The sequence below is a fragment of the Erinaceus europaeus genome, chromosome 16 (genome assembly GCF_950295315.1).
Source record: "Erinaceus europaeus chromosome 16, mEriEur2.1, whole genome shotgun sequence".
NCBI classification, from domain to species: Eukaryota; Metazoa; Chordata; class Mammalia; order Eulipotyphla; family Erinaceidae; genus Erinaceus; species Erinaceus europaeus.
In genome coordinates, this window is record NC_080177.1 from 4,688,128 (window position 1) to 4,715,736 (window position 27,609).

Consider the following 27,609-nt stretch of genomic DNA (forward strand, 5'->3'; position numbering starts at 1 on the left):
GAGGGTGGTCCAGGAGGTGGCGCAATGGATAAAGCACTGGATTCTCAAGCATTAGGTCCCGAGTTCAATCCCTGGCAGCAGATGTACTAGAGTGATGTCTGGTTCTTTCTCTCTCTCCTCTCTTTCTCATAAATAAATAAAATCTAAAAAAAAAAAAAAAGAATACCAAAGAGGGGGCTGGGCAGTAGCGCAGTGGGTTAAGCGCACATGGCACAAAGTGCAAGGACTGGCATAAGGACCCTGGTTTGAACCCCCGGCTCCCCACCTGCATGGGGGTCACTTCACAAATGGTGAAGCAGGTCTGCAGGTGTCTGTCTATCTTTCTCTCTTCCTCTCTGTCTTCCCCTCCTCTCTCCATTTCTCTTTGTCCTATCTTACAATGACAGCTATAACAACGACAATAACAACAATAACTGCAACAAAGGCAATAAAATGGGAAAAATAGCCTCCAGGAGCAGTGGATTCATTGTGCTGGCACCAAGCCCCAGCAATAACCTTGGAGGCAAAAAAAAAAAAAAGACTACCAAAGAGAGGGAAAGTCACCACGGTGCTTTCTCATGGTATCAGGGTTTGAATCCCGGGCCTGGGATGTCAGGCATGCCCTCTGCTGGCTGAGCTGTCTCCCTCTTTGTCATCCCCTTCAGTGTGGGTGCTCTTTGGCAGAGCAGAATGGCAAGGAGGCCAACCTCACTCCTGAGCTCCGTTTCCCTCCTGGGGTGTCACCTTCCTTCCTCGATTAAGCAGGGAGGACTAGGTCAGAGGGTGTTTGGAAAGCTCCTGGGGCAGTAGGCGGAGCAGGAATGAATGCCTCAGTGGAAAGAAAGAGACCTACCTCATCATGGTGTTGGCTCCGCAGCCAAGAATGTGAAGTCAGAGAACAACCTGTGTTGGCTGGGAGGAGGGTGCGGCCACCCTGTAGGTGACGGACCCCTGGGTCTGGCCAGGCCCACTGCACGGAGGGGCAGCTGTGTGACAGCCCCAGCCTGTGATGGCAGAGAGGGGATGAGGGGCTCCCTCATCTGGCAGAGGTCTCATCAGCAGGTAGGTAGCAGATGATGGAAAAGAAGAAGGAGAAAGAGAAGGAGGAGGGTGGGGAAGGAGGAGGAGGAGAAGAGGAACAAGAACGTATGGCGGTGACTATTAAAAAATTAGATACCGGGGGCTGGGCAGTAGCGCAACGGATAAGTGCACGTGGCGCAAGTCACAGGGACCAGCATAAGGATCCCAGTTCGAGCCCCCGGCTCCCCACCTGCAGGGGAATCACTTCACAAGTGGTAAAGCAGGTCTGCAGGTGTCTATCTTTCTCTCCCCCTCTCTGTCTTCCCCTTCTCTCTCCATTTATCTCTGTCTTATCCAACAACAACAGCAATGACAACAATAACAATAACAGCAACACAAAGGCAACAAAATGGGAAAAAATGGTCTCCAGGAGCAGTGGGTTTGTAGTGTAGGCACCAAGCCGCAGCAATAACCCTGGAGGCAAAAAAAAAAAAAAAAGAAGATACCCTCCTCTTGAAAGACTGGCCCTTGCTGTTGATCCTCAAGTCTGTGACTGTCTTCCAAGAGACAACCAGAGTCTGTCTGTCTGTCTGATGGAAACCCAGAATACTGGTTAAGGATTTTTACCAGGAATTCAAAACTGAATCCAACCAAACCTCTCTGTCCATCTATCAATTTACAGGAAATGCAGGGACAAAGGAACATGTCAAACAATGCCACAGGTCACAGCCAGCAAAGCCCAGCCTGTGGGAAACTACAAGACAAAAACAAAAGCTACAAGACAAACAACCGAGTCTTCTCAGCAAATGAACTGCAAGAAAAAGAGAGAAGAGGGTGTGTGAGAGAGAAATAAAGGGAATGAGAGGGAGAAAGAAACCTATATGTATAGTTCAAAGAGATGTAAGGGCTGGAGAGATAGCTCAGCCTATTAGAGCACTGAACTTGCATGCCTGAGGCCCCCAAGGCTGCAGGTTCAATCCCTGGTACCACCTCATGCCAGAATGGAGCAGGGCTCTCTGGTTTCTCCCTCCTCTGTCATAAAAAAACCTAATACATCTTTTTTAAAAAAGTGAAACTGAAGGGGACCTTACCAATCTATAGCAATATGTGTACGTCATGTGGCTCTTGTGTTGGTGAAACAAATAGCAAACAGCCTTTATGATATAACAAGGGAACTATTAACACCAACTGCAGTGATGATATTAGAAAGGATTGTTAGGGGCCGGGTGGTGGCACACCTGGTTGAGTGCTCACATTACAGTCTGTAAGGACCCAGGTTCAAGCCCCTGGTCTCTACCTGCAGGGGGAAAGCTTCATGAGTGGTGAAGCAGGGCTGCAGGTGTTTCTCTGTTTCTCTCCCCCCCCTTTTTGCCTCCAGGGTTATTGGTGGGGCTCAGTGCCTACATCATGAATCCACTGTTCCTGAGAGCTATTTTTTCCCTTTTGTTGCCCTTGTTGTTGTTATTGTTATCATTGTTGTTGGATAAGACAGAGCGAAATTGAGAGAGAGGAGGAGAAGTCAGAGAGGGGGAGAGACAGACACCTGTAGATTTGCTTTACCACTTGTGAAGTGACCCCCCCCTCCTGCAGGTGGGGAGCTGGGGGCTCGAACCGGGATCCTTATGCCAGTCCTTGCACTTTGCACCATGTGTGCTTAACCTGCTGCGCTACCACCTGACCCCTCTCTCCCTCTCTATCTCCTCTTCCCTTCTCAATTTCTGATGGTCTCTATCAAACAAATAAAGATAATTTTTTAAAAAATTTAAAAAAGAAAAAATAAAACAGGATTTTTTTAAAAAGCACAGTCGATAATGTGACTTCACTTAGTTTTTTTAAAGCATCCTTATCTTTCATACACACATTTTGAACTATTTACAGACGAAGTAATACAATATATGGAGTTTGCTTCAAAATTATCTTAAGGAGAGGGAGAAAGGTGGTGTGTCAGGGAACTAAGATAAGTAGAAATGTGTAGTTGTTGAAGTTGGGAACTTGTTTTTTATGATGTCAGGGAATGAATCCAGGCCTAATTGAATTGTCTCCTTTTTTATATTGAGAAAGAGAGAGAGGGAGAGAGGGAGAGAGAGAAAGAAGAAGGAGAAGAAGAGGAAGAAGAGGGAGAAGAAGAAGAAGAAGAATGAATGAATGAATGAAGAAGAGGAAGACCTAAGCCTCACACACCATCACTCAGTGTCTACCCATTTTCTTTTTAAAATTTTATTTATTTTATTTTAATGAGAGAGAGAGCGAGAGCATAGCAATGCAGTCCCCTCCCTCCCTCCCTCTCTGCGTGGTGCTCTCATGTAGTTATGGAATTTGAACCCAGGGCCATGCAGAGTAGGGCATGTATTGTACCTGGTCACCTAGCTATCCACCCTTAAAATGTCTGGTCAAAGAGTACATGTTATTACAAGGGCAGCTGAGGCTGACTCATGTCCCCAAACCAAACGGGCCAGATAACAGAAGGCATTTCTGATGTGCTCTGTCCCTAAGCATTGACCAGACCAGACCACTCTCCCTTCCTGCTACTTCAATTGTGTTGAGCGACCACTTGTCCACCTGAGCTTCCACCTTCCACATTAGAGACTGGCAGGGTCTCTTGCTCTCTCTAAGGCCTCTGAACTTGATTCCTCCTGTATAATCAGAGTTCCCAAAGACCTTTTGGCCCTTTGGTGAGTAGTGAAGACAAAAACTCACATAAAGCCACTTGTAAACCTCATGTCTGGTAGCCTTGCACCAGTGAGTTATGACTCCTGCCACCAGGTTGTGAATATCCGACACTTATTAATGCGTTTGCTCATTTGACTGTGTTTTGCCAAGGTTTGAAAACCACCACATCAGGGCTACGTTTTCAACAAGAAGGTACAGAAGTGAATAGAACTTGGAGTGAATTTCGGGGGAGGACTCAGGATTCTGTTAAGTTTTAGATGGAGGGGTTCTGTGTTTATTTCTTCTCTCTCTCTTTTAATCATTCCTATGCTATTCATGGGAGCTTCAGTTATTATGAAAAGAACAATACCAACCACCGTTACCCCACACAAACACCAAAGGGAACAATCCACCTGAAATCCTATGACCCTGAAGCCATCATTATGAGAATCGAAGCAGATATCTTTTTTATTATTATTTATTTATTTTATTTATTCCCTTTGTTGCCCTTGTTGTTTTATTGTTGTAGTTATTATTGTTGTTGTTGTTGGACAGGACAGAGAGAAATGGAAAGAGGAGGGGAAGACAGAGAGGAGGAAGGAGAGAAAGATAGACACCTACAGACCTGCTTTACTGCCTGTGAAGCAACTCCCCTGCAGGTGGGGAGCCGGGGGCTCGAACCGGGATCCTTACGCCGGTCCTTGTGCTTTGCGCCACCTGCGCTTAACCCTCTGCTCTACAGTCCGACTCCCTCGAAGCAGATATCTTTTTGTGCTTTGTGTGTGTGCTTAACCCGGTGCGCTACCACCCAGCCCTGCAGATAGCTTTTTATAGACCGCCGTGAGTATACATCCATAATCTTAAAAGAAGCATGTGGATTCTCAAAGTATCTTTGCAATTGATAGCTCCTTCTTGTCTGTTTCCCTCATCTAGCTCTGATTATTTCTCAAACAGCACTGTCTCAAGCTTTAATACAAGCATCACATGGGAGATGTGTGCACACTACATTTGGATTCAGTTGTGCAGGGCTGCTGACTGAGGTCCTGTGTGGGGAAGCCAGGGCTATTGCCAGGGATCACCCTTAGAGAAGCAGTGGCCTCAGGATTGCGATGTCCAGTGGAGAGGAGAGATAGCCCGGGGGTGGGGGTGGGGGTGGGGGTGGGGGGGGGAGACTGCCATCCAGAAGGTTGTGCTGGAATGTGACAGCAGCTCAGGGCCTCCCTGTCCTGTCCTTCCGGCTTCCACCGGGTGGAAAGAGGCTGTTGTCTTCCTGAACTGTGCTTGTTCTGAATATCTGAGGAAAGGAATGCTGTGGCTCCTGGGTGCTTGGGGGAAGGAGGCGGAAGGAAGGAGATTGCAGTACAGTGAATACTGTCTCTAGGTGGTGAACCAGTTGGTCCCAGGACTGAGCAGGCTGCTGGAGATAACAGAGGGGTTTCCTGCCAGGGCTAGAACCCTGCCCTAAACTAGAAGTGTTTTTGTTTTGCATTTGTTTGTCTCAGGAGTGGAAAGGTTTAAAGAGTGTTGTCTTTTTTTTCCTCCAGGGTTATTACTGGGGCTTGGTGTCTGTACTGCGAATCCACTGCTCCTGGAAGCTACTTTTCCCCTTTTGTTGCCCTTGTTGTTTATCGTTGTTGTTGTTGTTATTATTATTATTGTTGTTATTGCTGTCATTCTTGTTGGATAGGACAGAGAGAAGCTGAGAGAGAAGGGGAAGACAGAGAGAGGGAGAGAAAGATAGACACCTGCAGACCTGCTTCACCGCTTGTGAAGCGACTTCCCTGCAGGTGGGGAGCCGGGGCTTCGAACCGGGATCCTTGCGCAGGTCCTTGTGCTTGGTGCCAGGTGCGCTTAATCTGCTGCGCTCCCACCTGGTCCCCCAACTTTGGCTTTTGAAGAAGAGGAGGACTGAGGAGTGAGCCATGAGAAGGTGCTCCCACCACTGTCCTATGTAGTCCTCTGTCACCTTTGTTGACGTCTGCCTATATAGGAGGGACCGAGGGATTCAGAGCCAGTCGTACCTGGTGCAGGTGTGTCTGCTCAGGGAGAAAGCCTCCCCAGCCCCACAGCTGCTCTCCAGGAAAAGCAGGACGTGGCAAAGCTGGGGAGCTTTGCTGCCGGGGTTTCCATGCTGATTCCCCGGGGCAGACTCAGAGCCATTCGATCTGTGTGTGTGTGTGTGTGTGTGTGTGTGTGTGTGTGTGTGTGTGTGTGTATGTGCTGTGGCCAAGCAGGGCTTTGCACCCCTCCACCAAGGCATGTCCAAGTCAGCCTACTTTGTATTTAAACTCCTATGGAAGTGCAGGGGTGGGGGTGGTAGCTCAGCGTGTTCAAGTGGAGGGTTCCTGTGTGTGAGGCCCCAGAGGTCCTGGGTTCAAGGAGTTTCTCAGCACCACCATTAGCCAGAGCTGAGTGGTGGTCTGTTCTCTCTTTCTTTCTCTCTTAGTCCCTCCCTCTCTCATAAAAATAAACTATCCTTTTAAAAAATTAAATATCTGTGTAAAATATATTTGGAAAAACAAGTGTTCATAAGTAGAAGAACAGGCTGGGTGGTGGTGCACCTGGTTAAGTGCATATATTATAGTATGCAAGGACCTGGGTTCAAGCCCTGGTCTCCACCTGCAGGGGGAAAGCTTCACAAATGGTGAAGCAGGGCTGCCAGTGTCTCTCTTTCTCTCTTCCTCTCTCCCTCCTCCCCTCTCCTTTCCCTCTCAATTTCTCTGTCTCTATCCAGTAAATAAAGATAATAAAAAAGTTTTTTTTTAAAAAAATAGAAGACAACCCTCCAAAAAGATTCATTTATTATTATTATTATTGAAGGAATGAGAGAGAAGGAAGAAAAGTGAAAGAGAGGGACCAGAACACTGTTCAGTTCTGGCATGTGGCAGTGCTGGGGTTGAACCAAGGGTCTCTGGGGCTTCAGGCAAAGACCATACCCACTTAAAATTTCTTTTTTATTTATTTATTGGATAGAGACTGCCAGATATTGAGAGGTAAGGGGGTGATAGAGAGGGAGAGAGACAGAGAGACACCTATAGCCCTGCTTCACCACTCCTGAAGCTTTCCCCCTGTAGGTGGGACTGGGGGCTTAAACCTGGGTCCTGGTGCGCTGTAACGTGCACTAAACCAGGTGCGCCACCACCCGGCCCCCACTTTTTTTTTTAGATTTATTTATCTATGGAAGAGGAGAGAAAGCCAGTGAATCACTCTAGCACATGGATGCTGGTGATAGAACTCACAGACTCATGCTTGTAGCGTTTTATCCACGGTGCCACTTCCCAGGCCATGCAGAGAAGAGCTGGGGCAGGGGACACTGGATTCTACTCTCTGGACTTCTGTGCAATTTCAATTTCATGTCTATTTAGATGTGTTCGTGCGTGTGCTCAACTTAAAGAAACAGTGATAAGAAAGAGGGTTCTGCTTCTATTGGTAGAAGAAGAGAAAAAGGAACTCATTGTCATGGTGGAAAGACAAGGGCTGGGTGTTGAGACTCGGTTTGCTGTCATCTGCTCTCTGACCTGAACGAACTGTTCCTGGTGCTTCCTCAGTGCTGAGGGGGGCCTTCCTCTCCTGTGGCTTGACCCTGCAATTCTGTGAAAACCAGAAGTTGGCAGTTGAGAGGGCAATACCAGCAGTACGGTCCCTCCCCAGAACACTCTGGACACTTAACCTGTGAAAACACACACACACACACACACACACACTCCCTGGGAGGGGAGGAAGGGGGATTTTGATCACATTCCTTTGTCTTTCACTCTCTCTGGAACCCAAGGGAAAGTTCCACTCAGAAGGGCATGGCTGGGCAGCGGTGTGGGCACATGCTCGTAGGTGAGTTGGTCTGTGTCACTGTGCTTGCTGGGTAACCATGTGAGCTTGGGTATCCATGGGGCAAAGAGAGGCTCCAGGAACCAGCTCTGCCCTCAGAGCACTCAGGAGAGAAGCAGTACATGAGTTCTTCTTTAAAATATTATTATTTTGCCTCTAGGGTTATCTATCACTGGGGTTTGGTATCTGCACTATGAATCCATGCCTCCTGGGGGCCCTACCCAGTGACACCTAGGGACCCGGATAGAAAACTCTGCCTCAGGGGCCGGGCAATGGTGCTCCAGGTTAAGCACACATAGTATGAAGTGCAAGGACCCGCTCAAGGATCCTGGTTTGAGCCCCCAGCTCCCTATCTGCAGAGGGGTCGCTTCACAAGCAGTGAAGGAGATCTGCAGGTGTTTACCTTTCTCTCTCCCTCTCTATCTTCCCCTCCCCTCTCAATTTCTCTGTATCCTGTCAAAAAATTAAAATAAAAAAGGCCTCAGGAGTAGTGGATTTGTAGTGCAGGCACCAAGCCCCAGCAATAACCCTGGAGGCAAAAAAGAAAGAAAAGAAAAAACAAAACAAAACAAAACACAAAGACTCTGCCTCATGATGGACCCTGCTGTGTTGAGTGTGAGCCTTGCCAGCTAAATCGTCCCTGACAGGAGGAGACAAGATAGCAGCAGGAGAGACAAGATGGCGGCAGGAGGAGACAAGATGGCGGCAGGAAGCCAAGACAGGCTGTTGTCGGGCTGTTGGGTTGGGGCTTCAGGATGCTGGGACAGTTAGGATTCTCACTCTCCTTTAGAGGGAAGCCAGGACCTGCCAGCTTTTAAGATAAGACAGGAACGTGTCTGTGCACAGCTCTGTAGGCCTGTTTCCTCTGTGGGTGGACATGATTTTCTGGGATTCCAAGGGGATTTATTTATCTTGACTGTACAGAAACCATTTATTGGGCATCAAGGGTAAGCTGGGCTCTGTACTAAGTGTGCTCACATCCCTCTCATTAAAATTTCTCAACCATCCTGCCAGTTCTGTGTCCAACTTTTACTTCAAACGCCCAGAGAACTAGAACTGAACTCATCTTTGTTGGGCTTACCAGTTGCCAGCTGCTGTCCTGGGCCTTTAATCCTAATCTTACTGGTGAAGAAGCAGAGACACAGAAATGCTAACAAACTCCAGCTGGGGAAGGTGGCTCAGTGGGTCAGATATATTATTAAAAACGTATCTTTTTGCAGAGGGCAGATAACATAATAGTTATGCAAAACAGACTCTCATGCCTGAGGCTCCAGTATCCCAAGTTCAATCCCCCACACCACCATAAGGCAGAACTGAACAGTGTTCTGGGAAAATAAATAAATAAATAAATAAATAAATAAATAGGTATTTTTTTGTTTGTTTTGTCTTGTCACCAGGGTTGTTTCTGGGGCTCAGTGCCTACATGATGGTGCCAGTGCTCTTGGAACGCCCCCCCTTTTTTCTTTAATGTAGTATGAGAGACAGAGAAAGGGAGAGAGACAGACAGAGAGAGAGAGACCCACAACATTCTGCACCACTAATGAAGCTTTCCTCCTGCCAGTGGGGGCTAGGGCCTTGAACTTGGGTCTTTGTTCATGGTAACATGTGTTCTACTGGATGTAACACATGCTTTGTAAAAACATGAGTCTTAGGTCCCATCCCTAGCTGTACAAATAGCCAGCATGGTGCTCTGGTCTCTGTGTCTCTAATGAAATAAGTACAGAAATGAAAAAAAAAAAAAAAAAGAAACTCACCTGAGGACCCACAGCCAACTGGACCCTCCAGAGGACTCCCACAGCTCAGCTCCCTTGGTCTTGGTGCCCTCAGCGTGTTGCTGGTTTCCCCTGCCCCTCTGGGACTGACTCCTGTGTGTGAGAACAAGGCCAGGGGGCAACTGGCCAGTAGTCCTGGCAGGAGGCTGTGCTGAGGCCAGAGCCTGTCCTGGATCCCAGTTTGAGCGATGGGTGGCAGTGAACTCACGCAGGATGGGAACGAATTCCTCTTGACAATAAGGCTTATAGGAAACAGCGGGCAGTGCCAAATCCCCTAATGACTTAGAGGAGCGGCAGGCAGCCCCGAGGGCGCCTGGCAGCTGCTAATTGGGCCTGGTGATGACAGAGACGGCGTGCAGCTGTAGTGCCAGCCGCTGGGCTCACACATGCTCTGGCTTCTGCTGGGAAGACGGGGAGGAGCACTTTGGAGGGACATCTGCTTCTAAGAGGACTTGGACCTGTTCCCTCCACCCTCACCCTGCCCTCCAGGCCGGTGGGCAGAGCAGAATGAGGCTGGGTGAGGCTCTGCAGTCAAAGCACTTTGAGGGTGCGGATGAGGGAATGAGCCAGCTGGGCACCAGGGGACATGGGGTGGCACCGTTTTTATTCCTGTGGGAAATGCTTTTTGCTCCAGGAGCAAGCAGCCTGCCCTGGGGTGGACTGGAGGTGGCGGTTTGGGATGCCTGACTTTGAATGGTACCTGGCACCTTGAACACTCTGGGGTCATCTTTAGCTTCCTGGGCATCTGGGGAGTGCGCCAACTGTATCTTTGCTGATGTGGTCTCTCTCTTTCTGTCTCTCTCCCTGTCCATCACCACTTACAGATCCTTCCTCCTGCTCATGGAAGCTGAAGAGTTGGGGAAACTATACAAGAAACAACTTGGGGCCTGGGCAGTGGCACATATGGTTGAGCGCACATGTTACAATGTGCAAGGACCCGGGTTCAAGCCTCTAGTCCTCACCTTCAGAGGGATAGCTTTGTGAGTGGTGAAGCAGTACTGTAACTGTCTGTCTTTCTCTTTACCTTTCTTTCTTTTCTTTCTTCCTTTCTCTCTGTCTTTCTTTCTTTCTTTCTTTCTTTCTATTTTTTGTTTTTAAAATATTTTATTTATTAATGAGAAATATAGGAGAGAGAGAAAAAGAACCAGCCATCACTCTGGTACATGTGCTGCTAGGGACTGAACTCAGAACCTCATGCTTGAGAGTCCAATGCTTTATCTACTGCACCACCTCCTGGACCATCTCTTTCCCTTTATATCTCCATCCTTATTGATTTCTTTGTCTCTATTCAAGAAATAAATAAACGTTAAAAAATAATATTGCCTTAAAAAAAGGGAAACGGTTAAAATTTGAAAAATATGGGTAGAAATGAAGTTATTGCCCTCCATAACATTGATAGTAAGTTCCAACATCTGCATTTTCAACAAGCTCCCCAGATGATTCTGATATGTTGCCTCTCCCCCCCACCCCAGTTCCCTAGTTTAGGAACTGCTGGAGAGAGGAGGAAGGAGACACACTCATGAGCCAAGCCACCTTGGTTGTCACTGACCAAGACAACAGGAGGAAATAAGACAGATTATGTCATGTTCAGTATCTGAAACGAGGAAGGGGGAAGGGTGTCCTTGGGGTTCTAAGGAAGTCAGACAGTCTTACTTTCAGAGAACAAAACAAAACCAAGACAAAAATGTCCATGTAGCCTGTTACAAAGGGTACTCTCAGGCAGGACAGATTGTCTGGGGCTGAGGGGATGCTTAGCACACCAAAAAGGGTCTGCTGTTCAGTCAGCACCTGCAGTAGGAGGAGCATTGCCAGGAGGGAGAGCTGACTTTGAGGAAGGGAGCAGGCGTCCAGTGAGGTCGTGGTGTTGGCTCCCTGGACCTGAGCTGTGTGTCTCAAGGTGTAACTCAAATTAGTGTCGTGGTTGCACCATCCTAGGAGTCCACCAAGACACCAGGTACTTCCCTGAGAAGCACCAGGTTGAAGTACCAGGCAGGGGAAAGGGAAGAGGAGAGGCTAATTAATAATATCAGACACTGACCACCTGAGGTGTCTTTGCAGATAATACAGTTTTTTTGCGGACGATGCAGCTAACACAGCTGTGCAGATAACACAGACAGATATTTGCAATATACACGGCAAAGGCCTAGCCGTGCAAGTATTTGAAGAAGCCCTTTGGTAAGCAATGAGAATAGGTGAGTAGCCAAAAAACAGGAAAAGATGTTCCTTCTGACTGGGAATTAGCAACAGGCTTGTGAACTTAATTCAAGTTAACACAGCGAGGAGATTTCTGTGTAGAAATTGAAATGGCAAAGCTGAAATAAGAAATGAGCCCAAGGGGGCTGGGCAGTAGCGCAGTGGGTTAAGTGCACATGGCTCGAAGCGCAAGGTCTGGTGTAAGGATCCCGGATCGAGCCCCCCAGCTCCCCACCTGTAGGGGGGTCGCTTCACAAGCGGTGAAGCTGGTCTGCAGATGTCTATCTTCCTCTCTGTCTTCCCTTCCTCGCTCGATTTCTGTCCTATCCAACAACAACAGCAATGACAACAATAACAATAAATACAAGGGTAACAAAATGAAAAAAAAAAAAGGGATGATCTGGCAAACCCCAAAAACATTAAGAATGGGGCCATGTGTTGGCGCACCTGGTTGGAGGACATGGGTTTGAGCCCCTGGTCCCTATCTGCAGGGGGAAGGCTTTGCCAGTGGTGAAGCAGAGCTGCAGGTGTCTCTTTTCTGTCTCCCTCTTTTTTTTTTTTTTTTGCCTACAGGGTTATCGCTGGGGCTTGGTGGTGCTGGCACTATGAATCCACTGTTCCTGGCAGCCATTTTTTTTTTATTGGACGGGATAGAGAGAAATTGAGAGAGGAGGGATAGAGAGGGACAGAGAAAGATAGTCACCTGCAGACTTGTTGCATCGATTGTGAAGCAAGCCCCCCCCCCCGTCCCGCTGGTGGGGAGCTGGGGGTTCGAACTGGGATCCTTGAGTGGGTCCTTGCACTTCGTACTATGTGCATTTCACCTGGTGTGCCACTGCCTGACCCCTCTCTCCCTGTCTATCATCCCACTCCCTCTATTTCTGGCTGTCTCTATCCAATAAATAAGGATAATAAAAATCACTAAAAATATTAAAAAAAAACTTTAAGAAGTGTGAGAGATAAATGTTAGGGGAAGATGACCAGAGGGCTGTGAACTTCAATTACATCAGGACCCTAAAAAAGAAGAAAAAAGGGGGAGAAGGACACTCAGAAGTGGGTGTGAGGAAGAGAAGAGAAGGCAGGGCCATAGGGGAAAAAATGAGTGAATATATAAAAATATAGCTAGATAGTTATAGAAATAATAGTCAGCCCATATCTGTGATCTTGGGAGAGCTACTGCAGTTTCCAGTGGAGGGAATGGGGAAGCAGAGCTATGGTGGTGGGAATGGTGTGGGATTATACCCCTGTTATCATATGAAGTCGTGAATAAGGAAAAAGAAACAAAGAAATGGGAGTGAGGAGGGGTGGTTCAGTGGGTAGATCGAAGGACTCACTTGCCTGAGGCCCCAGCACAGCATATGCCAGAATGATGCTCCTGCCCTTTTTTTAGTCTCTCATAAAAATAAATATATATTTAAATTAAAAAATATTTATTTTCCCTTTTGTTGCCCTTGTTTTTTATTATTGGAGTAGTTATTGTTGTTATTGATGTCATTGTTGGATAGGACAGAGAGAAATGGAGAGAGGAGGGAAAGACAGAGAAGGGGAGAGAAAGATAGACACCCTGCCACGCTACCGCCCAACTACCTGTTTTGTTTATACCAGAGCACTGCTCATCTCTGGTGCAGGGAACTGAACCTGGGACTTTGAAGCCTCAGGCATGAGAGTCTCTTTGCATAACCATTATACTATTGCCCCAATACCAAAACCATAATTTTTAAAATTTAAAATATACTTAACCTTTACCCAAGGGTTACACATCCTGGATTTACCTTAAAGAAAGATAATCAGAGCTATGTGCAAAGATTGATATTTAAGTGTGTTGAATGGCACTACCGTTTATATTCAAAGTTAGAAAGCATGTGTCCAAAATAAAATATTTGCTTTACAAATAATCATGCATCTGCATAGTAGGATATTACGCAGTCCTTATAATCTGAAGTTGAGGTTCCAGGCTCATCTTTCTTTTTTCAGATGAGGAAACTGAAGACATGAGGATGCTGGGAGGAGGGTGGCAGAGCCAGGACTCCTAGCAGTGGGATCTTCCCCTGTCACCACCCCAGTGTCTGAGGGAGGTCTGGGGGCATTGTTAGGCCATGGTGAACATGCTGACTTGGCATAAACACTTGACAGAATTCTAAGAAGCAGAGCTCTCACCCTGGAAGGCTGAGAGTTGGAAATATCCATGGAAAAGTCATACCATGAAGCTACTGGGTATTTGGATTCAAGTGTGCTCAAGAGGACTGACAAGAAATAATTGGATCCATACCCACCCACATTCACATTTGCTCACACACAGTCAAAGGCTGGGAGGGCTCAGAGCTTAGAGCGCAGGACTTTCATGGCCAAAGTCTAAGGCACTGTGTGTAACAGTGCAGTCAAGAGGCCTTCTTGGCCCAACTTAAAAAAAAAAAAAAAAAAAAAAACTCATGCAAGAGAGAGAGAGCCAGATTGTCATAGATCCCAGGCACTGTGTAAACCAGGGCTGAGTGGTACTCTGGCCTCTCTCTCTCTCATATAAATAAACAAGCAAATGCATCTTTAAATATACATAAGTGTACACACACACACACACACACACACACACACACACACACACACACAGAGTCAGTTCTCTGCTTGGTTATTTCCTAAAACCTATTTGGCACAGGTTTTAGGAAAAAGGAAAGACATTTTATCTTCCATGAAACTCTTTATGTAACCAAACCCAACGTGAGTGGAGCCTGATCTATTTCAAATTGGGTGTAGGTAGCCCTTCCACTTGCTCAACTCATCTCCATTGATGTCCTTCCTAGGGGCCAAGATGCTGCTAGAATTTGCTTGTTTGGAATGAGGTCAAGCTAAGCCTTGGGGATCAGTGTTACTTTATGTGGCTGATGGGAAGTATCCCAGGGAGTGGGCCAAAGAGTGATGAAGTTCAAGGAGACAGGACAGCTCTATGAGCCAGAGAGGGGGAAGCTTGCAAGGTGGGAGGGAAGTATTCTAGAAGCTAAGTTACTCCCTTTTCTGTTTTATGAGGGGTGCCCTTATATCTGGACAGTGATACCAGAACCCCAACCTTCCCAGAGGCTCCCTTTTTTATATTTATTTATTTTCCCTTTTTGTTGCCCTTGTTGTTTAACATTGTTGTAGTTATTGATGTCGTTGTTGTTGGATAGGACGGAGAGAAATGGAGAGGAGGGGAAGACAGAGAGGAGAAGAGAAAGATAAGACACCTGCAGACCTGCTTCACCGCTTGTGAAGCGACTCCCCTGTAGGTGGGGAGCCGGGGGCTGGAACCGGGATCCTTATGCCGGTCCTGTGCTTTACGCCACATGCGGTTAACCCGCTGCACCACTGCCTAACTCCCAAGGCTCCCTTTTTTTTTTTTAATGGGAAGTGGGACATTTATTTGATTCTGTAGAGTTGGGCACTGGCCTGACCTGCAGCCCAACGTGCACTTGAGACAAAAATCAACTTTATGCCTCATTGGCAAAGTACTTCCGGAGTTACAATCTAGTCTGCGGGGGAGGCTTTCTTTCTTGCCCTCGCAGGTGAACTTGTGCCAAGATCTTGTCTGTGATGGTCCAGCCTCTTGGCCTTTGTTCAGGGTCTGGGCTAGAAGCCAGTTAGACTTCTCAACTGAGGCAACATCATCGACTGCTTGACCTCTTGTTTATTCCTTCCCTCCATCCCACCAAGGAGAGAAGAAAAAGCAAGTTCAGCCCCTACTGTACATTCCTCAAGAATGTAATGACTTGGAGAAGTCAGAGAGGTGGTGACCTGAGCACCTCTACAGAATAAAGCATCGTGTACTACTCCTTGACCTTCCGACTTTGGGGAGCTGTTTCCCCTTCGTCTCTCTTCAAGCCTTTTCCTCCATATGCCAGTTTCCATCCTACCTGCTCCACAAATCGTGACTTCCCACACCTGTCCGTTGTCCTGTGGTAGCCCTTTCCACTAGCCTTCTCTCTTGACTTCGAAGCTGGCGGTTCTCTACACCCAGCCCATATGTATTTTCTCTCCATTTGTGTGCTTTATGATCTCTTTAGTTGACTGAAAGTCCTTTGAATTTCAGGGGATATATACAGCTTACAATATTGAGAACACAGATTGATAAACATTAGATAAACGGATAAATCTGTTGATGGATGAATGGACAGTTGGGTGGGTGAATGGTTCCTTCCAACACCATCACGGACCACAGTAACCTTTCTCATGGCAGGGAAACACCAGAGGACACTGAGCTGGAATTTTCCATGACAACCTTTCTATCACCAAGTCTGACTTCAATGAAGCCTAATTTATTTCAGACCTTGGACTTGTGGGCTCCTGTCCAGTAAACAATAGCAACCAAATTTGCTTGTACATAAAATCGTTCCCGAAAAATAATCAACCTTCAGCCTGATTTGGCTCTGCTTAATGATTCCTTCCTTTTTTGTGCTGTCGGAGTTTTATTTTGCTATTAAATTAAAAAAAAAAGTCAGAGGAAGGAAGTTGATCTCAGGGCTGGGGAGCCAGGCGGCCTCACAGGCCAGGTGAGTGGCCACTTACGCTGTGTGGACAGGGGTCGTGTGTCCTTCAAGGCTGGCTCCCTGGGGATGGCTGCTTCCGGATGCTCACCCTGATGTGTTCCTGACAGGTGACCTTAAGGTTGATGGGGACCAAGTGACTTCTTGAAAGATTAGTTCATCATTTTGAGAGGCAGCAGGGTTTTTCTGTTCCTCCTCCTTTTTAGAAAAATGTAAAACCCCTTTGACATGATCAGAAGGCGTGCTTCCAAGCTGTTGAGTCGACTTCACAATCTCTATTCCCCGCGGCTCTTGGGGTACTGTGAGTTTCAAGGGGGGGGGGTTCTGTGCACCTCCCCACCAAAGGAACTTTTCTTTTTTGCATAGGACAGAGAGAAATCGAGAGAGGAGGGGAAGAGAGGGGGGGAGAGAAAGATAGACACCTGCAGACCTGCTTCACCGCTTGTGAAGCGACCCCCCCTGCAGATGGGGAGCCAGGGGCTCAAACTGGGATCCTTACGTTGGTCCTTAAGAAACATTTTTTTTTTACTAGTCATTCCTCCCCTTTTTTGGGGGGATTAATGGTTTACAGTCAACAGTAAAATACAGTAGTTGGTACATGTGTAACATTTCTCAGTTTTCCACATAAGCATCTAACCCCCACCTAGGTCCTTCTCCACCATCATGTTCCAGGACCTGAAAGCACCTCCCCCCACTCCCCAGAGTCCCTGACTTTGGTGCAACACACCAAATCCAGTCCAAGTTCTGCTTTGTGTTTTCCCTTCTGTCAAAGAACTTTTCTTTTTGGGGGGGTTTGGGGGGATGCCAGGATGTAAATGGAGGGCACTCTGTATAGAAGATAGTCAGGAGGCCTTCCTGGCCCAATTTTAAAAAAGATTTATTTATGGGGGTCAGGAGGTTAGCGCACCAGGTTAAGTGCACATAGTTTGAAATGCAAGGATCTGCACAAGGATCCTGGTTTGAGCCCTGGTTCCCCACCTGCAGCTGGTGGGGGGGAGGGTTGCTTCACAAGTGGTGAGGCAGGTCTGCAGGTGTTTATCTGTCTTTCCTCCTTCTGACTTCCCTCCTCTCTTGATTTCTCTCTGTCCTATTCAACAACATAGCAACAACAACAATGGAAAAAAGATGGCCTCCAGGAGCAGTGGATTTGTAATGCTGGCATAGAGACCTAGCAATAACCCTGGAGGCAAAAAAAAAATTACTTATGAGAGAGAGAGAGAGAGGGGGAGGAAGGACAGGAACTAGATTATCCTTGGGGCATATGCAGTGCTCTTGCAGCAGGGGTTGGGGGGTGGGGATGGGGTGGGCTTTGGGGCACTTGGCTTGCTCTTCCAGGTGGGAAACACCTGGGTGGCCTTTCCCTTGCCAGTGGCTCTCAACACCTGCTGGGCAATTCCAGAGGAATGGGACTCATTGTCCCCCCTGTGGGAAGAGGAACTGCAGTGCCTTCCCCCCCGGGGGAAGTGGGCAGAGTAAATGACTCTGGTCTCCTCTGCAGAGTCAGTTCCCTGTGTTTGCATCCTGGCAGCTCTGCCTTGAGAAACTGAGGACTGTGGGGAAGCAAATCAGTTCACGTGCGCGGGATGTCGATGGAAAAGGGAAGGCATTAGGCAGCCCTTTGTGCTCAGAGACCCTGCACAATGCCTGTGGCAGCTTGGCCCCAGTGGCAGGACAAGTTTGATTGATTTAAGAAGGAAGCTATTCAAGTCTGGTTACCATAGAAGGAGGGTTAACCAAATCTAGTTATTATAGAAGGAAGGATAACCAAGTCTGGGTACCATAGAAGTGGTAATCAAGTCTAGTTGCCATAGAAAGTGCAATAACCAAGTTTAGTTACCATAAGGAGAGGGATAACCAAGTCTGGATACCATGGGAGTAGGGTTAATCAAATCTAGTTATCATAGAAGGGAGATTTAACCAAGCCTGGTTACCATAGGCAGTGGATAACCAAGTCTAATTATAATAGAAAGTGGGTTAACTGAGTCTAGTTACCATAGGGGGGAGGTATAACCAAATTTGGATACTATGGACGATGATTAACCAAGTCTAGTTCCCATAGAAGGGGACGCCTATCAAACCTGGTTACCATAGGTAGTGAGTGGGTAACCAAATCTAGTTACCACAGAGGCTGAGGTAGCCAAGACTGATTACTGTGGGAGCTGGGTAGCTAAATCTGGTTGCCCTGAATGATAGGGTAACCAAGTCTGACTGCCATGGAAGGTGGGGTGGTGGGGAGAGGGGTGGTCTACCTCCACGAAAGCCGCGAGGGTGTCGCGAGGGTGTGTGGTCTCTGGAAAGCGAAAGCCTATGAAACGCTGAGTGAACAGCCTCTGGCTTTCTGTCACCATAAACACTGGCTGCTCTAGCCAGAGCAGGGATAGACACTCCTCCCCTCTGAGCGGGGCAGCTCCTGGCTGTGGGTGAGGTGCTTCAAGTCTCAATGAAGTTGGGGACTGTGTGCTTTGCCTTTGTTCTACTATCAGGGCATGGCCCAAATAGCAAGTCTGTTAACTTCCCTAAGCTTGGTCATGTCTGTGTGCCTGCCTGCCTGCCTGCCTGCCTGCCTGCCTGCCTGTCTGTCTGTCTGTCTGTCTGTCTGTCTATCTATCTATCTATCTTTCTATCTCTATCATTCTCTTTCTTTTTTAAAATTTTTAAGATTATCGTTATTTATTGGACAGAGATGGAGAGAGGTGGAGGAAATAGAGAGGGAGAGAGACAGAGAGACACCTGCAGACCTATTTCACCACTCGTGAAGCTCTCCCCCTGCAGGTAGGACCAGGGGCTTGAACCTGGGTCCTTGCACAATGTAATGTGTGCGCGTAACCAAGTGCGCCACCGCTTAGCTCCTATAACTCTCTCTCTCTCCATCCCATATCTCTGCTCAGCTCTGGCTTGGTACCTGCAGTATGAATCCTCTGTTCCTGGAGGCCATTTTTTCCCATTTTGTTGCTCTTATTGTTGCCCTTGTTATTGATGCCATTGCTGTTGTTGTTGTTGGGTAGGATAACAGAGAAATTGAGAGAGGAGGGGAAGACAGAGAGGGGGAGAGAAAGACAGACACCTCCAGACCTGCTTCACCACCTATGAAGTGACTTCTCTGCAGGTGGGGAACCAGGGGCTCGAACTGGGATCCTTATGCAGGTCCTTGCGCTTAGTGCTATGTGTACTTAACCCACTGTGAAGGGCTAACTTTCTTTTCCTGCTGCCTGGACAGACGGCAGGAGCTCTTCCCAGGGCACTTCCCTGGGGACCCTGCTGAACTCTGGACCAAGCCCCATCAGTCTGTAAAACTGACATCATTGGAGACTACGCCCAGGGTTGCTGAGTGGGGGGGGGGGGAGAGGGGGAAGCTGGGAGGAGAGGTGTGTCCCCCACCTAATTGCAGACATGCTGGCAAGAGCAGAAGATTGTCCTAGGTCTCTCTGACTTACTGACCCTCCCTAAGTCCTGCTACGTGACTTCTGCAAGCCAGCCTAGGGCCTGTGCCCCACCTGCCCACGCCCAGCACCTGTCTGCAGCCCTTGTGGGGGGGTGGGGGGGAGGAGGGAGCTTCTGTCTCAGACTCTGATCTCCTCCTGTGAGGCGGGCAGGCCAGTTGCTGTCACCCTCATTCAATAGGAGGCGTCAGGGACCCTGATAATTGAATAGGTGGCTCAGGGACACAATCCAGTTGGAGTATAGCTCTGACCAGAACCTACAGAGGCAAATTTGGAGACTGGAGGGAAAGTGGTCACAGGTTTCTCTGGAGTTTGTAATATATATATTATTACCATATATATATGGTTGCCAGTGTTATTGCTGGGGCTCACTGCCTGAATATTCAGCTCCTCTTTTTAGCCATTTTTTTCTTTCCTGTAGATAAAGGGTGAGAGACAGAAAACATTGCTCTACCTCACGTGAAGACTGCCTCCCCCACCCCATAGGTGCTCCCATGTGGTGACCCAGGGCTTGAACCCAGGCCTTCATACATGGGGACATGTGCACTCTACCAGTGAGCCAGCTGCTGGCCCTTATTATTATTACTTCATGCACATATGAAACTTGAGCTTCTCCTCACCCCAGTTTTCCATTCTCACTTTTTTTTTTTTTTGGCAGGGGAGGGGAGTGGAGGGAGTGGAGGAGAAAGGGAGGTAGGGGTGGGGGGAGACAGATGCAGTGAGAAGAAAGATAACCACACCACCACTCCACCAGCCATGGAGCTCCTATGTGGGTCTGGGGCTTGAACCCAGGATCTCATACAAATAAGGCATGTGCTCTAGCTGTGAGCTATCTCCTCCCCCCCCACCACTTTATGGGCTTTTAAAAAATATTTATTTATTGTTGTCCTTGTTTTTATTGTTGTTGTAGTTATTATTGTTATTGATGTCATCATTGATGGATAGGACAGAGAAATGGAGAGAGGAGGGGAAGACAGAGAGGGGGAGAGAAAGACAGACACCTGCAGATCTGCTTTACCGCCTGTGAAGCGACTCCCCTGCAGGTGGGGAGCCGGGGGCTCGAACTGGGATCCTTATGCTGGTCCTTGCACTTTGTACCACGTGCGCTTAACCCGCTGTGCTACCGCCTGACTCCCCTTTATGGGCTTTCTGACAAGAAGCTTTCTGAGGTGAGCTCTCAGGAGTCAGGTGAAAAAACACAAACCAAGGAGACAGTTCCTTGTCCGAGGCCTGAGAAACGTTTCCATTTCTCTCTCTCTCTCTCTCTCTCTTTCCTCCTTCCACATCTCGGTGTAATAAACCAAGGACCTCCATGTGCTCTATCTCATGGAGCAGCTTCCCCAGCCCAGTTTTTCTATTCTTTATCCTTAGAGTGAGAGAGAAGGTGAGAGGGAGGAGCCAGAGAGGGACAGAGGAGAGACAAGGAGAAACAGAGAGAGGACAGAGGAGAGACACCACAGTACTGCTCCATCACCCCTGGAGCTCCCCCAGTACTGTCCATGGTGCTTTCATGCAGTGCTTGGGATGGAGCCCAGGGCCCGACACAGGGCCAGATATGTGCTGTACCCTCTGTTCAGGTCAGGACCACTGACCACTGACCACTGACCACAGACGAAGGTGGCTTCTTCACCTGTGAGATGCTGACAGCCAGAAAACTGCTTCTGAGTGTTTCTCAGCCCTGGCTGCAGAGCAGAACCACTGGGGAGTTTTTAATGGTCATTCCCAAGAAGGTAACTCAGAGGACAGAGTGGGTACCTTACTGTACCTGAGGCCCTGGGTTCGAGCCCTTGCATCACAGGGAAGTGCTGTGGACGCCACTAAGGGAGGACGCACCTGCACAGTGGAGCAGTGTGGGAGTGTCCCTTCTCTCTGTCTCGTCCTCCTCCTCTGTGTATATAGAATAAGAAAAGTGGGCCAGGGTTCCCCCATTCACAAAGCTCTCAGTTCATTCCCTGGTACCACATTAAGAAAAAGGAAGGGAGTAGGGCGGTAGCGCAGCGGGTTAAGCGCATGTGGTGCAAAACGCAAGGACCAGAATAAGGATCCCAGTTCCAGCCCCTGGCTCCCCACCTGCAGGGGAGTCATTTCACAGGTGGTGAAGCAGATCTGCAGGTGTCTATCTTTCTCTCCCCCTCTCTGTCTTCCCCTCCTCTCTCCATTTCTCTCTGTCCTATCCAACAACAACGACATTGATAATAATAATAACTACAACAATAAAACAGCAAGGGTAACAAAAGGGAATAAATAAATAAATATTTAAATATTTAAAAAGAAAAGAAAAAAGGAAACGGGTCTGGTAGTGGCGTACCCGGTTGAGTGCATGCGTTGCCACGCACAAAGACCCAGGTTCGAGTCCCTGCTCCTCACCTGCAGGGGAGATGCTTCACAAGTGGTGAAACAGTGCTTCAGGAAACAGTCTCTCCCTCTTCTTCTTCCCTCTCCTCTCTCAATTTCTCTCTGTCCTAGCTAATGAAGGAAGGAAGGAGGGAGGGAGGACCTTTGGGAGGGGTGAATTTGTAGCTCAGGCACTGAGGCCCAGCAATAACCCTGGCGGCAATAAATAAGTAAATAAATAAATAACCAAAAACAAAACAGTAAGCCCTGACTCCTCCCATCTCCAGAGTGCAGCCCAGGCCTAGCAGAGCACAAGTTTCGGAACGAGGAGCTGGCACCAGCAGATTTTCTAGCTCAGATTTCAAGGTGCCTCTGCTCTTGTGAGGCTCAAACCCAGGGCTGGTTGAGCTGAGAAATGTCTGGGGCACAGACAGGAGGTGTCACTGGTATCTGGTCCCAGTATTAGTCACTCACTCTCAGAATACCTCCTGGTGGTGGGGAAGTCACACCGGCACCTTGGCCTGTGCTGTCACCTCTGTCACAGCTGCTCTTACTGAGGGAAAACACAGCACTGCTTTGCTTGTTGAGAGCTTGAGGAATTTTTCTGGCCAAGAAGAAGAAAACTATCTCCATTTATAGGCTAGGAAAAAGCTGTGTCAGGGTGGCCTGGGAAGCTTAGTTCTGTCTTAAAAACATTCTTAGCCTTCACCTTTGTGCTCTGTGAACTGAAACAGATGGCTTTTCTCTATGGCCTGGGAGAGAGCTCAGATGGCAGGGCTCAGAGTGCAGGGCTTGCATGCCCAGGGCTCCTGGTTCAGTCCCCAATGCCGCAGGTATTAGCATGGTGCTCTGGCTCCTCTCTTTCTTGTACAAAGGTCTTCCACTTGAAGTGAATAAAATATATCTTTTTCTTTATAATTATAATTTTTAAAGAAATTTGATTTTATATCAACCTATAGCATTATTAAGATTTGCCGAGGGTGGTTTCGTATGTGAGTGTTTTATGTGTGGTGAGGTGTGTGTGTGTGCAGGACTCACCCCCCCAACCCCATCAAAGTTTCTGTGCCAGTGCACCAAATGGAGCCCTCCACCTACTCTCTCCTCTCCTTAGATGACCACCATGGTTTTCAGTCATTGGGTTCTTATCATTATTACTGTGGAAAGTCTGCTTGTTTTAGTTATTTATATTCCATATATAAGTGGGACCATCTAGCTGTCATCTTTTCCTAATTTATTTTGGCATAGTCACCTCTAAATTCCATCTATTTTGTCCTAAACCACACGATGTCATATGTATATGTATGTGTGTGTGTGTGTGTGTGTGTGTGTGTGTGTATTTTTGCCTCCAGGGTTATCGCTGGGGCTCGCTGCCTGCACCACAAACCCACTGCCCCTGGAGGCTATTTTTTCCCTTTTGTTGTCCTTTTTTTTTTTTTAATCATTGTTGTGGTTATTATTATTGTTGTTGTTATCAATGTCGTTGCAGTTGGATAGGACAGAGAGACATGGAGAGAGGAGGGGAAGACAGAGGGGGGAGAGAAAGACAGACACCTGCAGACCTGCTTCACCGCCTGTGAAGCGACCCCCCTGCAGGTGGGGAGGGGGGGGTAAGGGCTGGAACTGGGATCCTGACGCCGGTCCTTATGCTTGGCGCCATGTGCGCTTAACCCGCTGCGCTGCTGCCCAGCCCCTCAGCGTCATTTTCTAACGGCCAAATAATATCCCATGAAGTGACTATCCCACAATGTCTAAACCCAGTCACTTGGTGGGCACTGAGGTTGATCCATAGTGGGCTGTCACGAATAGCACAGCTGTGAGTTGAGGAGTGCACATGTGCTTTTGAATGAGTGCTTTCATGACCTTTGGACGTAAGCCGAGGAGTGGGACTTTGGGATCATAAGGGACTTCCATTTTTTCTTCTTCTCCTTTCTTTTTTTCTTTTCTTTTTCTTTGTTTTTTTTAGCCTCCAGGGTTATTGCTGGGCCTCAGTGCCTGCACTATGATCCACTGCTCCTGTGGCCATCATTCTGATTTTTTGTATAGGACTTTGGAGCCTCAGGCATGAGAGGTTTTTATTTATTTATTTATTTATTTATTTATTTATTTATTTATTAATTATTTTTTTGTATAACCATTATGCTGTCTCCCCTACCTTTAACTTTCTTTAACCCGGTGAGATCTGGGTTTGCACTGAGTGTTAAAGCAAAGCAAAGCGGCACAGTATCCAAACGAGCTATTTCTCCAGCCCCACAGTATGTCTTCTAACAAACTAAAGCTTGACTTTTTTATTGCTTAAAAACCCCCAAGTGTTGGCTAATTCTTCCACTAGCTGGTAAGGGGGACCCCGTGTGTCCTCAGCACTGGCACTTGGCCCAGGAGGTATCAGAAAAGGAAGAGAGGACCTGTTTGTCGCGGCCCAGAGACGCACGGCCGCCCAGCCTGGACACTTCATCAAGTGTTTGCTGGCATCCACCAGGGGACTCCATGTCCCTGAGGCCCCAAGTGGCTGCAAGGAGCCAGCTGTGGTGGAGAGTGCGCTGAGTATGTCCCTGCTGGCTTCACTCCACCTGCGTCAGCCCCAGCGTGTGGACAGTCCAGGGCCAAAGCATAGATAGCTGAGATGTTAGAGACCGTGGACAATAAAATATAAATTTGGTTCCGCAAAGCCTTCCCTGTACTGCCCAGTCAGCCCAGGCTAGGGGTGGTGTTGGGGGGCTCTGGGCACCTTCCCCAGAGCTCTGGCTGTCCTCTGTCCCTTGTTCCCTGCCCTCTTGTTCACACAGAGGCTGGCACGGAACTGATATTCAGATACGTTGAGTGTTTCATGACATCTCTAAGGTGACTGGCACAGAATACTGGGTTTTGTTTTGTTTCTAACTAGGCTCTAGGAATGAACTCAGGGCCTCAGGTGTGCACTGAGTGGCCTCCCTGAGCTATTTTTCTATTTATTATCATTATTTTGAAAGGAGAGGGAGGAGAGAGAGGAGAGAGGGAGAGACAGAATGAGAGAAGAGACACTACACACAATTCCCTGGAGTGTGCCCAGTGCCATCTGTGGCACCTCAGTGTGGTGCCAGAGCTCAAACCCAGGGCCTTGGACACAGTCAAGCTTGTGCTCCACCAGCCCAGCTTTCTCCTGGCTCTAGAATGCTATTCTGGGGAGCGGTGCTGGGGGGCCAAACCCATGACCTAAGACATGGAAAGCAGGTGCTGTCATTCAGCTGTGCCCTGAGGCCCTGGAATGCTGTTTATATGTTGCCACATCTATTTCTGTTCACTCTGCTTGACTTTTTGTTTGTTTGTTTGTTTGTCACTTCAGTTTGTTTTTAAGGCCATCTCACGGAGGGTTACTCTAATCTAGAGTGGTGTCTTTCTCTCTCTCTGTCTTCCCCTTCCCTCTCAATTTCTCCGTCTATATTAAAGAGAAAAATGAAAGAAAAAATGGGGTGGGGGAAGTGGTCACTGGGAGTGGTAGATTATTGTGTAGGCACCAAGCTCTATCGATAACCCTGACGGCAATAAAAATACATAAAAATAAACACATAAAGCAAATGAAAGGAAGAGTGCTGGAAAAACGGCTTTCCCACTAACTCCTTGGTGGTCAGGCTGTGAGGAATCCCCACTGTGGTTGTTTGGTCCTGTGGTGGAGTCTCTGACTTTGCTGGAAGCACACTCTCCTCGTGTTTACTCTGCTTCCGTTCCCCCAAACACCCTCCCCCCCAAAAATGGGGCATTGAGAGCAAAGGTTGTTACACCAAACTATGGGACTGTTTGACGCCCTCAGTTCCTAAGGGATGGACTCGTTCTTGCCCCCAGGTGAGGGAGATAGAAAGCAATGACTGCTAGCACCGTATTTTTTTCTTTGATAATTTAAAAAATATTTTTATTTACTTATTCCCTTTTGTTGCCCTTGTTTTATTGTTGTAGTTATTATTGTTGCTATTGATGTCGTCATTGTTGCATAGGACAGAGAGAAATGGAGAGAAGAGGGGAAGACAGAGAGGGGGAGAGAAAGACAGACACCTGCAGACCTGCTTCACTGCTTGTGAAGCGACTCCCCTGCAGGTGGGGAGCCGGGGGCTCAAACCGGGATCCTTAGGCCGGTCCTTGCGCTTCGTGTCATGTGCGCTTAACTCGCCGCGCTACTGCCTGACTCCCTTAGCACTTGTATTCTGACCGTGCCACTCTCTTTTGCTTTCCCTCTTTAGGCTTGTCTTTTCTTTGTCACACGGTGCCTGGGAATGAGTTCAGGGTCTCCTGCATGGCATGTGCAATGGCCACCCCAGCTATTCAATCTAGGAAGAGAGGATGAGAAGGAAAGACAGAGAAGAGAGGTACCACAGCACTGCACCACCATTCCCAGAGCTCTCCCAGGTGTTCCTTGGTACTCCCAGGTGGTGCTGGGCCTTGAACCTGGTGCCTTAGGGTGCATGACAAGGCATGCAGTCTCCTGGCCTCCAGTCTTTCCTCTGTCTACATAGTCTGAGCCTCTGGGTGTTTAATTGCAGCTGATGAATGCTGGAAGCTTTGCATCCCTCAGATAAAAATCTTTCCTCCAGGGAGTCAGGCGGTAGCCCAGTGGGCTAAACGCACTTGGCGCAAAGCGCAAGAACCTGCGTAAGGATCCCACCTGCAGGGGAGTCGCTTCACAGGCGGTGAAGCAGGTCTGCAGGTGTCTGTCTTTGTCTCCCCCTCTCTATCTTCCCCTCCTCTCTCCATTTCTCTCTGTCCTAACAATGATGATATCAATAACAACAACAATAATAACAACAACCATAAAAAGACAAGGGCAACAAAAGGGAAAATACATAAATAAATTAAAAAAAAAAAAGTTAAAAAAAATCTTTCCACCTGGGGCTAAGTGGTGGCACACTTGGTTGAGCACACATGTTACAGTGCCCAAGGACCTTGGTTTGAGCCCCCGTCCCCACCTGCAGGGGGAAAGCTTCAGGAGTGGTGAAGCAGGAATGCAGGTGTCTCTCTCTCTCTCTCTCCCCTCTCCATTTCTGACGATCTCTATCCAGTAAATAAATAACAATGTATTTTTTTAAAAAAAAAATCTTTCCTCCTCCAGTGCCTGCGTGTATGCTGGGAGCCACCATACCCACCTTCTCTCCCTGAGACCCAGAGGGACTCACAGGGACAGAGGGGGTCCCCCCTGCCCCCCCAGCTCACCTGTGATTGATGGCTGCAGTGGGGGAGGGAGGGGGCATGCTCGGCCTGGACCCTGAGGCTGTGGGTCTCTGTCCCCTGCAGCGGCCAGTTCGCCATCGTGAGGAAGTGTCGTGAGAAGAGCACGGGGCTCGAGTTCGCGGCCAAGTTCATCAAGAAGCGGCAGAGCCGGGCCAGCCGGCGGGGCGTGGGCCGCGAGGAGATCGAACGCGAGGTGGGCATCCTGCGCCAGGTGCTGCACCCGCACGTCATCACGCTGCATGACGTCTACGAGAGCCGCAGCGACGTGGTGCTCATCCTGGAGCTGTGAGTGCGCCTGGCCAGCGTGGGACTTGCACGGGGCCCTGGGCAGCTGCGGTCACTCTCGGGCCAGAGGGCAGGTGGGAGGGGGCGGGGGAGACAGGTGGCTGGGTGGGCACGGGGCGGGGGAAGGGGCAGGGGAGGGAGAGAAGAGCTGACACACACCCCCGCTCTGTTCTAGAACACTTCACACTCTTTAGATTTATTTATTTTATTTATTTAAACTATTTCATTTTAATGAGAGAGAGAGAGAGATGCAGAGAAAAAACACACACAAAGAGACCAGATCACTGCTTAGCTCTAGCTGATGGTGGTGCTGGGGATTGAACCTAGGTCCTTGAGGCCTCCGGCATGACAGTCTTTTGCATAACCAGTGTGTTGTCTCCTCAGCCCTATTTTTTTAAAATCTATTTC

The 27,609-nt window shown here is 48.2% G+C and overlaps 1 protein-coding gene across 8 annotated transcripts in view; it reads left to right on the forward strand.

The window, feature by feature from the left end:
- DAPK2 (death associated protein kinase 2) overlaps positions 1-27,609 on the forward strand; it is a 129,057-nt gene that overhangs the window by 46,881 nt on the left and 54,567 nt on the right. For all 8 annotated transcript variants that reach the window (XM_060174328.1, XM_060174327.1, XM_060174324.1 and 5 more), the window contains one exon: positions 26,980-27,201. In XM_060174328.1, coding sequence (XP_060030311.1) covers positions 26,980-27,201 — 222 coding nt within the window. The remainder of the gene's footprint in view (positions 1-26,979; positions 27,202-27,609) is intronic.